Consider the following 13,828-nt stretch of genomic DNA (forward strand, 5'->3'; position numbering starts at 1 on the left):
TTATTATCCAATGAAAGGTTAGATTTTTGCAATTTTTGAGATTTGCTCAATTGCAAAAAGGGCACCCCCTCTTATAATTACTTATCAAAAATAAAAGTTCCATACTGATGAAAATCTTTTAATTACTTACACTAATTTACACTATGGGGCCTTCATACCAACAATTATATAATTGTATAATAATAATTATAATTAATTCATTAAAAATAACATTTTAAATAGAGAAATGCTGGGGGAAATGAAATGATACTAAACTAAAACCACGAGTAGATGATGATTCGTTCATGAACGAAGCACTGTCTTTAAGAATGTTATTTAATGTTACGAATGTTATGAAATTATTATTAAATAACTGAATCACTCAATTCGTTCAAAAACGCGGAATCGTTCAAGAAGGAAACACGCAACTGCTTTGTTTGGAATTTCCATCGGCAAAATAGAGCAAAAACTTTAATATATTAGGTTAGCTTATGAATGTTATGCTATGTACACACACACACAAATTAATGTATCAAATTTTGAAGGCATTTTCGAGCTTTGCACTGTAACACTTGCAAAAGGGTCAATTATCTAGCCAGAGGCCAAAAGTTCAAGTGCTTGAGCATCACTTTGGGTCTATCTGTGCACGTGCACGTAAATGTTATTATTCAAAAGGAACAGGTCGCGCACTCCTATCATTCCAGCTGTAGGCCTACACTACACATCTGGATGTGCCTTCTGTGACGTCACAGAACAATTAGAACGTGTCGCCTATGCTGTATTTAAAGGCTTAGAACTTAGTAGCTCATTTTGTTGGTTGAAGTTTCGGAGTAGTCTGTTTTCAGAGTGAAAAAAAAACTGTTGTCATGGGATTGTTTTCAAGACAAAAGAAAGCGTTTAAAGTGGAGCATGCACACGAACCCCATCCCTGTATGCTGCTCAAATACTCCCCCATCAGGGCGGAAAACCATCCTCCTGACGAGACGCCTGGTGGTGCTGATGAGATAGGGAGAAAAGAGGCAGGGAAACAGGAGAAAAACAATAAAAGGTTTTGGAGATGTCACCATCTTCACTTTTTCCGCAGAAAACCTGGAAAATACAACCTGGCTAAGGCGGAGAAAGTGTGCCAGAGTGAGGCGGGATCGTATCGGAGACTTAATGATGGTAAAATCGCATACGATGATGGAAGTTTTGATTAAAGGGAGATTCTTTAAGTAACGCAGGGAAACTTTTGTTGTTCTTGTGTACAACTGGCCCATACACTAAAAAAAGTATAATAGTACCTCAATGATAATAAAATAACACTTAGCCTATTCTAAAGATAGCTTTACATTGTCTAAAGAAATTTAATTTTTCAATCATTTTTACTCAGCATTTTTTTAAGTTATTAATATTCCCTCTGTACGTCAGACTTCTCTACAACACATCCCTATTGTAGAGATCCATGATCATCAAGTCCTCCTTGCTATAGAGGAACTGCTGGAGCAGGACGTCCCTCAACAACTGGATTTCAACACTCCAGCTAGTTTGACTGAAGAGGACAAAGTGGAAGAGCTGGACAAGGGTAAATTTACTGCCATAATTCAATTCTCACTTTCCCAGTGAATGGATTTATTTATTATTATTGATTTGTTTTTTGTTTTTGTTTTTCAAAAGTGCCCTTAAATGAAAAACTACTGTAATATGAGTATGCAATATTTTATTCATATTACTGGCATTCCCCTCTTTAGATCAGACATCTCTACAGCACATTGTAGAGATCCATCCAGTCTCTGAAGTCCTCATCAGTGCTGAGGAACAACTGGAGCAAGACATCCTCCAAACTCAGGATGTCAGCACTCCAGTTAGTTCCCCTAAAGATGACAAAGCGGAAGAGCTGGACAAGGGTAAGCTTACTGCCATAGTCCAAAACATAATACACGCACTCTCACATTCCCAGTTTTTCAAAATACCACTCTAATTTAAGAATGCAATATTTCATTCATGTTATTTATCTGATTTTATTCATATTATTCCCCTCTTTAGATCAGACTTCTCTGCAGCAAATTGTAGAGATTCATGATCTTGGAGAAGCTCCAGGCTCTGAAGTCCTCCCCGCTGCTGAGGACGTCCAAACTCTAGATACTTCCACTGAAGATGATGAAGCAGAGGAGCCAGACAACAGTACGAATAATAAATATATAAGAATTAGAAAATGTTGGCATAAATGATAGAATGCTTAAAAATGTATTTCATGCTAACTGCATTTGTTTATCTTTTAAATAGGCCACATATTCTGGCGATACGAATTTGGGCCCAAGCTGGGTAAAGGAGGCTACGGCTATGTGCATGCAGGGACTCGCTGCAAGGATGGCCTTAAGGTTTCATTTTTTTGCTTACTCTTTATTTACTTATAAAACTTTCCATACTTGTTCGGTATTCATGAATGATCTCTGTGCACCTGATAATTGTCAATTCTTTGTTTGATTGAACAGGTGGCTGTGAAAATTGCAGAAAAGACTCCAAATATGCCATATATCAGAGTTGTGAGTAACATATGCTCTCTATAGTATTGCTTCTCAGTCACTGTTTTCCATTTCTAACATCTTATACTCATGTTAATCTGAGAAGCCACCTTCATCTAAGCATCATATGTTTTTTTTTTTAGCCTGGCCATACCATTCGCCTCCCCATGAAGATTGGCCTGACACTCATGGCCAATAAGGGGCCCAGTGTTCCACACATAATCAAACTCCTGGACTGGCAGGACAACCCGGAATACTATGTCATGGTCTTGGAGCGGCCCATGCCGAGCATGAGCCTGTTTAGTTTCGTCAAGCTCCGACAAAGACTCAAAGAGGGGATAGCACGACATTTTATGTGGCAGATCATTCATGCCGCTAACATTTGCTGCAAGCGTGGCGTCTTCCATAGAGATATAAAATTAGAAATCCTCCTGGTGAACCCGGACACGTTGGAGGTCAAGTTGATCGACTTTGGGTGCGGCACGCTCATGAAGGACTCTGCCTACGTGACCTTCAAAGGTAAGTTTTATGATTTGCTAGCAGGTCATTTAGCTCACTGAAACACATCCTGCTGTACATGCTGTAGAAATGCATTGAATATCAAAATCTCTTCCTTCTAGGTACAGAAATGTTCTGTCCACCGGAGTTCAATGTCAACGGCCGGTACTATGCAAAGCCGGCGACAGTTTGGTCATTAGGTATCCTGTTGTTCGTGATGGTGTGCGGGTATTATCCAGACGACAAAGACCTGCACATGATCAGTAAGAATGAGTGGTCCAAACCTGACCTGTCACAAGGTGAGATCTTCATCAAAGAACAAAGAGAACAAAGAATTTGATTGCCAAATATGAAAGTATACAATTTGAAATCTAAATATAAAAAAGTGTAACATACAAGTTCATAATCAGACATCTCTCATCTTTTTGAACAGAATGCTGCCAGATGATTTGCCATTGTCTGCAGCCGGATCCCCAGCGGAGACTTGTTCTGGAGGAGATGCAGCTCCATGACTTATTTATGGTACTAAGATTAGACTCTTAAGATTTGCTAAATGTTTTGTTTTTTTTCCTCCATATAATCAGTCAAATTTGCTCTATATGTCATGTATTAGGATAAATAACACTGATTTATGTTTTTGTTTCAGGTCGTGGAGTAAGACATAGAGCGACAAAAAACGACTGTCACGGCCACTCTGTTGTTTTCCGTCTTCAGTCAGCTTTGCGTCTGGCAGGCTGACATGAGTGGCCTATCCATTCCTACACTTAGGCCTTGGTGTCTTGTGTCCTGGTAGTGCCTGGCAGCTTGAAGTGGCATTGTTTATATTTATAATTTGTGTTAGACATTTGTATTGTGTGTTAAGATATTTGTATTTGTATTTGTATTTGTATTAAGATATTTAGAAGGACTATTCTTAGAAATTTTAAGTATAATAATAGTATAATAATAGAATAAGTATAAGTATAATATTAGAAAATGTATTTAGATATTAAGTATTAAGATATTTGTATTTGTATTAAGATATTTATGCACTGTGTTATATTACCAGAGATCTCTCTATGGAAATCTGTGGAAACATTAAAATAAAAAATAAATTCAAAAATTCATGATACAAACATTCAGTGTAGAGTGCCCAGAAATATTCAGAAATGTCAAAATGACGTTCACTTCACACAAAAACTCATCCCATGTTAGCTTGACAGAATTTTGGATTTTTGAGTTGAATTGTTCTGAAAATCATAAGATTTATAAAGCACATTTAGCCAAAACTGTGTAGGCTATATCAGCTGACAACACATACATTGTGTTATTAACATAATAACTTACACACACATTATGGCATAAGATATGAATGCCACTTCAACAACTTTCAGTACAACTTACTGGAGTCTGGTGTGGAAGACGGTTTCATCAGGCGCACGCGCCTGGACCGAAGTTAACTTCCGGTCTGTGTTTGTTTATCGGTCTTGTTAGTGCACGGCGCCGGCTACAAACACAGTTAAAGTTAAAGTGATGAGTAATGAAGTTGGGCTCAGGTTGTTGTGCTGTGGGATGTGTTTCACATACATTTATTTATGTGTGGCGACCCGCCACGATATCAAAACGGACCGATTTTCCAAATGGCTTCGTTGAATAAACATGAGCATGTAATGCACGTTTAAAAATCAAAACGAGGCGCGGGTGTTTTTATATCACTGTATTTCTGAAGGACAACTGTCTTTAGAAAATGTTCGATGTCATTTTCATTTCATCTGGCAAGTTATATGCCTGATAAAGCAGCGTTTGTAAGCTCAGCGCTGCTTTGTGTAACGTACAGCTCAACAGCCGTTTCCGGGGAAACCTCTAGTTCTCCGCTTTAAAGCGCCTCCTGCTGGCAGAGAATGAATTTGCATTTTTGATAAGTCCGTCCAAGTAGTTATCGCTGCATCTCAGTCCGTCTGATTTACGCAGCAAACATATTTTGCTTGTTATCAAAACATAATCTACTCTAGAGGGACTTAGCTGTTGTTACTGATTGTATTTGGATGTCTACCGGAAGTTAAGTTAGGGCCACAAAAGCGCGCATGCGCAGTAATGTTTGTTTATGTTGTTGCCGTTGAAACCGTCTATAAAATATGTGAGTAAATGTATAAACACTTTCAAATACCATAAAAGTCATGATGGCGAATGACTGATTTGTTTTAGCGAGTTTACTTTTTTTTTAAAACTTGGTCTGATCATCTGTTGTCACCAGTTAAAACAGAAAGGCATTAATAAGGCTTTAAAATGTCCCTTCCTCTAATACCACATATCTACAAGCAGTTTGGCTGATATGGTTCCCTCGACATTAGTCGTTAATGAAGGCTTTGGAACTGTGCACATTCTTGTGGTGCATCCAGTGGGTCAATGTTATGCATGATTAACATGACCCAGTTAACCCCTGCTGGTAGATATCATAACTACACCATCTAGCTGCATATACTTTCCAACGCTGGCCTTTTAAAAGTAGCCATGTATTCTATTTAAATACTTTAAATGCAAATCTTGACAAAAAAAAAAATATTTCTGTTTTAATAAGAAATATGTTAAAACAGGAAAGAAAACGGCGACTTTAAAGTCATTTCATGGAGTTTTTAATAATCAGCAAAACATGCAGGAATCACATGATTTCCCCTGATTACAATGAATAAATACAAAAACAAGTTTTAATTTGTTTATCTTCTGTCCAGTAATATAGTTTTAACCTTACAATATGTAATATATTATTTAATATGCATGGGCAAGCACCATTTTTAATGAATTACTTAAAAAAGGATTAATTCACATTTCATTTAAAAATTCTGATACTGCAGTAGAAGGTCCTCACTGTGTTCCTTGGCAGTCTGAAAGAGAAAAGATGCTAAAGATTAAACAAAACACAGACATGGCATGAAGACCACAAAACAAAATTAAATCTACAAGTAACTTGAAACTGATTGTGTCACAAGCAGATCAATCCAAATGTACTTTCAAATACACATTCTTCTGCAGTTTATGGAAGGTAAGCGCTTAAATAGTAACAACTTTGAAAGAACGGCATCTTCAAAGTGGCAATAGCACCACCTACACTTACTAGGATGGGGTTGGTCATGGCCTTCAAGCTGTTCCAGAGGTCTCAGTGACTTTTATCTCCTCCTCTAACTCCTCCACACCTGCCTGAGTCATGAGATCAGAGATGTTCTTCTCCAAGTCATCGATTCGCGTACTCATCTCATCAAGTATTAGATTTAAGAGAAAACTCGTTTTGAATAAGCTATCATCACATAGGCAATCTAGGAAGCATGAATTTTCTTCTAATAAATGAAGGTTATTTATAAAAAATTGCTAGTACATTCCACTCGATTAAGCTACAATTAGGTACTAAATTAATTACAATTATTTACACTGACAAAAACATGCATATGTGAAAGGATATTTCGCCCAATAATCTGGTCTGACATGGTCTGGAACTTGTCCTGCATCTGCTGCAGCAAGGTCTGTACCTAAACAGAAGAAAAAAATATCAAACAATCCAGATTTTAAATTCAGAAAAATTGTGAATGAACACTGCGTCCAACAAGCATAAATGACATCCATCTAGAATCGTGTGGGTTTTGCGTGGGCCTCCCACACAGGAGTAAAAACAGCAGTTTAAGGGCATGCTCCCCGCCCACGCGTGGAACTGAAACCATAGTAACAAGGGAAACCTCTCAGCATCGTGTAATCACACAAGATACCCAACAGTGAAATAAAGAAATCCTCGTTGTATAACCCTTCTGAAAATAAATTCCATCTACAATCTAATGCAATTTAACTATAGATTGATGAAGAAAGAATCCATTTGAAATTACGTTGAACTCACGAGAGTGATCTTTCAATACAACTTAACGACAGAACTATTAATGAATGGTGACTTACAACAGGCAAATCACAGCACTTAACAGCACTTCTCATTATACATTAATTCACTTCGGCTAGTGAAGTGAGCGTGACTGAATACTAGGCGACTGTAAGTGCGCGACCCAGGATTGTATCTCGGTAAAAAAAATCAAATACTCACCACAACAGTCAGGTCCTGAGATGTTTTAGGGTCCTTCTCAGACATATCTTCTTCAAAAACCCCTTCGTGCCTTCGCGTGTTCTTTATGCTTGTGTGATCAAGAGCCCTGTCAAGGCTGTACAGTACTGTGTGATGTATTCAAGGTGGAAACCGTCGTGGAAGCAGTAGCTGATTTCGTTGTTAAGGGGTTTGGTCTGTGAACTGAAATCAGCAGAGCGGCTTCTGCTGTTTTGATTGTGATCACTCTTATGTCCTAAGGGGGGCGCTCGGTGGCTCAGAAAGGCAAGTCCCAGTAGAGATTCAGAATCACTGCAAGTCTAGCTGACATTTACAACTGTATTCAATATATTTAATAAAAAAATAAAAAATAAAATAACCATTTTAAGAAAAATATAGATTAAACAGAATTACATGCCATTAATGAAAGATTAAGTGATAAAAGAGGGGAACTGGTTTTAAATGCCGCATAAATATCAAAAATCAGTGCATAAATAGTGATTTAGGCTGACAATATAGGTAAAAAATAAATAAAATCAAGTTTTTTGCCTTTTGCTAATATTTATATTAGATTTATAGAATAAATTCGATTTTTGATATTTAACTAAAATACATTAAAATGATTATTAAATTAACCAAGACTCTACAGTTTCAATATGTTAAGAAGAAAATGCATTTATGATTATTAGAAGTGTCACTATTTCTCCATCCTCAATAAATTATAGCATTTGAGTCTTTTTTATGCTATTTAAGATATTTAAGATCTTTTATAGCCTTTTAACATTGTCAAATGTTAAAAGGTTTCTATATATTTTACTTCAATAGCCTATATTTTATTACACTTTCAGGCCCACGGACGTGAACCAAATCTTCCTGAGCCGCCAAGCGCCCCCTTTCGAAGGAAGATGTGTGTTTCGTGAAATACAGCTGCTTGGCCTTTCCACAGGCTTAGGTTTAATGATAATACGTCACTGGCAACCGAAATGACCAGGAGAGCTGCCTGTTTAACTACTGATCTTACATATTGATTGAAATGTCCAACGACCTGCATAGAAAAATGAACGTTAATAAAAGTACTGTTATTTAACACAAGCCATAGTAATTGGAACAGATAAACTCAATTTCCCATGAACACAGCAGAGCTACGACTAGCGCAATGAATTATGGGTATTGTTGTTTATTCTTTATTGGATTCCGTGCCGTCTGTCGGCAAATCTCATTGATTGAACTACATGTCCCATGAATCCCTGGAGAGAAAAATTTACATCGCAACAGCATTTTGACCGCAAGGGGTTTCTAGAGTCAGTTGACATCGTCGACTCTAGTGAGGCGCGCCGGAGGCGACACGCAGACGTAATTTTTGGGGAACTTTGGTCCTTTCCCACCCCTCTCCACTTCGTCGAAAAGGGATAATAGCGCGAACGTAGAGTTTATGTTACTAACATTCGTTGCAAAAACATGCTGGATCCCTGGTTTTATCATTGGTTCTTTTTTACTTGGTGGTCCGTTAGGTAATTGAATTGGCAGCTGGATTATTTTTTGCAACGCTGCTTGCTGGCCAAAATTAAGTTAATTAAGCTTTCCAGGGACTTAAGATCCAGCGATATTTCATTGGACCAGTTTGTAAAACGAAGTAAAATCGTCGTTTGAATCAGTCCGATGCCCAGCTAACTAGACTATAGCTAGTCAGCCGGGGCTTGCTGCGCCCAGCCGGGCGAAGATTGACGCTGCACGGTGTCACCCAACTGAAGAGGATCGAGTTTATTAGGCGACAATGCTTGAAATAATGTCCGAACACCAAGGTAAGGAAAACTTAAAACTTGTATTTCAAATATTCAAACTTTAACCATGTTGTGATAGGCAACACCCATCATCATCATCGTTCAGTTTTAGCAGAGTCAGTTAGCCTGTTAGCAGCTTTAATACTCCAGTCACTTTGCATACCCTTTATTTTAGCAGACTGATTTCACAAGTAAAGCCGTTTCAATACCAGCCACTTTGTAATGTGTGATTGTGTTAATAAAACAGAGGACATTTTACTGCGCCGACGAGCTGGTTCATACAGGGATTAGCCGAGTTGCTATCTTGTGCAATGGAGTGAAATTACTCAAGTTGATTGTAGCCATTTGTTAAGCAGTAACTCATAAATGATTTAAAACATGTCTAATATCCAACCACTGCTTTCCGTTCAAATGATTTAATGGGCAGGTTTACACAACTGCAGTTACGCAGCGTTGCGCATTTTGTCTTCGCTAAGTAAAACAGCCCGGTTTCAAATTAGTTGCCGCTATTAATCCCTTTAACCAGGTGCCAGTCGAATAGTTTTTATTTTTACACAGTTCGGCTGTTTTTCTGATATTGTAATGTCCTTTAGGGCGACAATGTTGCCTTTTTAAGACTGGTCACTGCTTAGCGTGGTAGCATTTCCCTGCCTGACTGTAACTCTTTGTTATGACGGGGTAACGTTAAATGTATTGCCGATGGTGTCTGTTCCCTCTCAACACTTATAGGTTTGGTCGGTGTAACTATATTATGATCAACCATATATGTTTTTATAGGAGTTCCCAAACCAGAAAAGTTGTCTTGGCGTGTTTCGACGTCGAGAGCAAGGTTAAGCCACAAGCTGCTGCGTCCTCTCGCATTTTTCACTGCTTTAGTTATAGTGTTTGTCACTACATTAGTTTAGTTTTCTTCACAGTTAAAGTCTCTTAAATCGTGTGGATGTTTGGGTGTAAAATGGTGCCTTGCGCACTTGAATTTTACGCCTCAATCAACAGGGTGTCGCGAGGAATGGCACAGTTAGCGCGTTAGCTTACCGTCGAAAACGCACTTTAACCAGGTTTTTGTAAAAATGAAAACTGCACGAGTCGATTCCAAATATAAAGTTTTCTCGGTTAAACCTGTTATTTAGCAACGAATTAATGTTCTTCTCTTTCCTTTCTTTTTGCTACACAGATTCATTACTAAAGTGCAAAGCAGAGACTCTGGTAAGTCAAACAAGGAAATAAGATTTTCATCCTACAGATGGCAGTGCTTGTCCAAATTGCTAAAATATTATTTTCATGTCCAGCCATCAGAGAGACGAAAGAGGACAGTGGAAGACTTCAACAAGTTTTGCAGTTTTGTTCTTGCATATGCTGGTTACATCCCTTCTCCAAAGGAGGTAAGAATGGAGCATTGTTTCACATTTAGGTGTGGTTTCATGCATTAAAGCCCTTTCAACAAAAAATCCTGTTGTCAGAGACCCCCTAGTGCTGCACCTTTTTGACACCCATTTCAAGAATGTACTAATGTGCTAATAAGTAGAATTTGACAGATGCTGGATTTTGTAGATAATAACAGAGTTTAAAAAAATCTAGCTGGTAACTGATTAATTGGGCAGTAGTTTTTAAAACAAGTATTTAAAAAAACATGCTTTAATTTATGCTTTAATCATGAGAATGTTTTATCATTTTAAAATATCAAATTTATTTAAAAAATAAAAACATACAAAGTATCCACTACAGTGGAGATTATGAGTAGGTGTAGTTGACTTTATCTCTAAAGAAGAAAACAAAGAAAGCAATATTTTATCAAAATATTGATGCAGCCTCCTTACTGTTTTTCCCTGATACATTCACAATCATTACTTATGTGGTGCGCTGTGGCAAGCTTTATGCGTGTGCTTGAGCGCTTATTAGGCTATGTAGGAAATTAAAGGCTCATTATATTGATTTAAATGATTTATTAATAAAAGTGTGATTAGTCGACTAATGCTTAAAATGAACAACTTCTAGTCGACCAGAAAAATCCTTAGTCGAGGGCAGCCCTAATGTGTACATTTCAGCCAGCAGCCATATCACCCTGCAGCCCAAGACTGGTTACCACCCACTGAAGCTAAGCAGGGTTGAGCCTGGTCAGTACCTGGTTGGGAGACCTCCTGGGAAAACTAGGTTGCTGCTGGAAGAGGTGTTAGTGAGGCCAGCAGGGGGTGCTCACCCTGTGGTCTGTGTGGGTCCTAACGCCCCAGTATAGTGACGGGGACACTATACTGTAAAAAGCACCATCCTTCAGATGAGACGTTAAACCGAGGTCCTGACTCTCTGTGGTCATTAAAAATCCCAGGATGTCCTTTGAAAAAGAGTAGGGGTGTAACCCTGGCATCCTGGCCAAATTTGTCCATTGGCCTCTGACCATCATGGCTTCCTAATCATCCCCATACACTGATTGGCTTCATCACTCTGTCTCCTCTCCACCAGTAAGCTGGTGTCTGGTGGGCGTTCTGGCGCACTATGGCTGCCGTCGCATCATCCAGGTGGATGCTGCACACTGGTGGTGGTTGAGGAGATTCCCCCTTGTATGTATAGCGCTTTGAGTGCCTTGAAAAGCGCTATATAAATGTAACAAATTATTATTATTACATTTCACCTTACTTTTGTCTTAGCATATAACTAGTTCATACTGTTTAAAACAGAATGCAGGTTGTGCTGTGCACTTTTTTTAAACCTGTATTTGTAGATGTCAGCTGTTTTATGGCCAAATATCATTTGATCCATCCAGATGTTTGTCTCTGTCCACAGGAAAGGCCATGGTCGCCAGCTTCCTCCAGTTCTCCAAACAGCTCTGGTGCTTCAGGTGAAGGCAGCGTTTTAGGTGGAGCGAGTTCTAACATGGCTCCCAACTGGAGTCATGGCACGTCGGACTTGCACACTATCCACACATTCGTTCGCAAGGCACGTGCCAATAAGAGCAACAAGAGCATGCGGCGGCTGTCGTCGGACAGCTCCCTGATGGACAAAATGTGTTTAAAAGACTCTTTCTATGAGGGGCAGGTGGCCAGCAAAGCTGAGCGCAAAAAGGACAAGAAGCTGAAGCGTCTTTCGCTCGGTTCAGGCGCTGGTGACAGCAGCAGCAGTGGTGGCGAGAAGCGTGCAAGGATCAAGCGCAGTAAAAACCCCAAACAGTCCAAAGCCCTTAAGAAGCTTAAGAGCTCGGCCCACAGCGAGACCGAGTCAGAGAATGGTCTCGGGCATGGAGAGGAGCATTTGGACCAGGGAGCAGCGGCTGAGCGCAGACTACAGGCCCAGGTGAAAGAAGAAAAGGAGGAAGCCACCAGAGAGGCAGATATGAGTTCCAGTGAGGGAGAGACTTGGATAGCGGATGAAGACATTATGGTGGAGTCAGGTGAGTTTATTAGGGACTGAGGAAGATTTAGATGGTTTGGAGATGCTCATAAATATTCATTGAAGGATTTTAATATTGTATTTTGTTACTGAATTTTATATCAATGTGGTGAAATACAACATCTCCATATGTATTTTCAGCAGCCCTTACTCCAGTCTTTAGTGTCACATGATCCTTCAGAAATCATTTTAATATGCTGATTTGGTGCTCAAGAAACATTTATTATTTTTATCAATGTTGAAAACAGTTTTTGCTGTTTGGAAGCCATTATACACCCAATTCAAAAGTTTGGAGTAAATAAGATTTAAAGAAAAAAAAAAAGAAATTAATACTTTTGGTTCAGCAAGGATACATTAAATTGCCCAGAAGTGACAGTAAAAACATTTATAATGTTACAAAAGATTTCTATCTCAAATAAATGGTGTTTTTTAAAACTTCCTATTTATCAAGAATTCTAAAAAATAAGCAATAAAAAAACTGTTCTCAAATTTGATAACCCTTAATAGAGTGCCAACTAATTAATAAAATAAAAAACGTATATGTATGTGTGTGTGTGTGTTATATATATATGTATGTATGTTTATATTATATAATATTATTATTATTATTAATTAATTTTATTAATTAGACCCTAAATAATTTCATTAATGACTTTACAATTTAATACAACTTTTTTATATATAATTTGTTGCATCTTTTCCCTACAGGGGATGATTCGTGGGATTTGATCACCTGTTACTGCGGTAAACCTTTTGCAGGACGGCCCATGATTGAATGCAGTCAGTGCAGCGTGTGGGTGCACCTCTCTTGCGCCAAAATTAAGAAGTCTAACGTGCCCGACATATTTAACTGCCACAAATGCAGAGACCCTCGACGGTCAAGTCATAAAAAAGACACTTAGATAAGAGTGATCATTCCCTCAAACCTTTGAATGTTCCCAGTTCTCCAGTTTTTGTATCCAAAACCATTTTCAGTTTCAAAATACATTTTTCTTCTCTTTCTAGTTACTCCTTACATGTTTTACAGTCAATAGTCTCCATTACAGAGTTCACTGAGAAATAATGTTTGAAATGATCTCTTACCTCCCGAGTTGGTAATTGATCTTGATTCATTTGTAACTATTTCAGAGATGCTTAAACTATCCTTTGTCACATCAAATTGTCATGTGTTTAAAATAAGCAGCTTGCATATTTAGTAAGTGGCACTATTTTACTTTGTTGGAAAAGTTAGAGAACACAGCCACACTACATTTTCACAGATGTATATTATATTGGTTACTTTGGTACTACAAGAGTCTATTTAAAAGTAAACAAACACAAAACATAACAAACAAACAAAAATAAATATATATATATATATATATATATATATATATATATATATATATAAAAACTATTCAAAATACAGAAAAATATTGTCCTGATTTTTCCAAAGAGCTGCTGTGAGAGATTGTGTTGTTACTAAAAAATATGTTATTTCTTAGTGAACTGTCCAGTTGATCTTTTTTCATTGGGATAGATGCCTTTGTTTGAAGACTAATAGATGTAATGTGTTGGTCTGAATGCCATTTCCTGTTGATGATCATAAGACCATTTGAATTACAACCTCTTAATTGGAAATGTATGTCAGA

The 13,828-nt window shown here is 38.0% G+C and overlaps 3 protein-coding genes across 3 annotated transcripts; 2 read left to right on the top strand and 1 right to left on the bottom strand.

Annotated features, from left to right (window-relative positions):
• The first annotated feature begins 2,471 nt into the window (after nt 1-2,471).
• LOC131543853 (serine/threonine-protein kinase pim-1-like) lies at nt 2,472-3,639 on the top strand. Its single transcript, XM_058781667.1, has 5 exons — nt 2,472-2,504; nt 2,627-3,002; nt 3,104-3,280; nt 3,415-3,503; nt 3,628-3,639. Exons 1-5 carry the CDS (start codon nt 2,487-2,489, stop codon nt 3,637-3,639), a joined length of 672 nt encoding a protein of 223 aa, XP_058637650.1. The 5' UTR covers nt 2,472-2,486.
• A 1,937-nt stretch (nt 3,640-5,576) lies between these two features.
• On the bottom strand, nt 5,577-7,253 carry hsbp1a (heat shock factor binding protein 1a). Its single transcript, XM_058782576.1, has 4 exons — nt 7,039-7,253; nt 6,415-6,481; nt 6,073-6,217; nt 5,577-5,842 (listed from the first exon to the last, which is right to left on the bottom strand). The coding sequence occupies exons 1-3, from the start codon at nt 7,081-7,083 to the stop codon at nt 6,096-6,098; spliced, it is 234 nt and encodes a 77-aa protein (XP_058638559.1). The 5' UTR covers nt 7,084-7,253; the 3' UTR covers nt 5,577-5,842; nt 6,073-6,095.
• A 1,064-nt stretch (nt 7,254-8,317) lies between these two features.
• Nucleotides 8,318-13,593, top strand: phf23b (PHD finger protein 23b). Its single transcript, XM_058783363.1, has 5 exons — nt 8,318-8,837; nt 9,991-10,022; nt 10,106-10,198; nt 11,595-12,198; nt 12,906-13,593. The coding sequence occupies exons 1-5, from the start codon at nt 8,810-8,812 to the stop codon at nt 13,097-13,099; spliced, it is 951 nt and encodes a 316-aa protein (XP_058639346.1). The 5' UTR covers nt 8,318-8,809; the 3' UTR covers nt 13,100-13,593.
• Nucleotides 13,594-13,828: the final 235 nt, after the last annotated feature.

The sequence above is a fragment of the Onychostoma macrolepis genome, chromosome 07 (genome assembly GCF_012432095.1).
Source record: "Onychostoma macrolepis isolate SWU-2019 chromosome 07, ASM1243209v1, whole genome shotgun sequence".
Taxonomy (NCBI): Eukaryota; Metazoa; Chordata; class Actinopteri; order Cypriniformes; family Cyprinidae; genus Onychostoma; species Onychostoma macrolepis.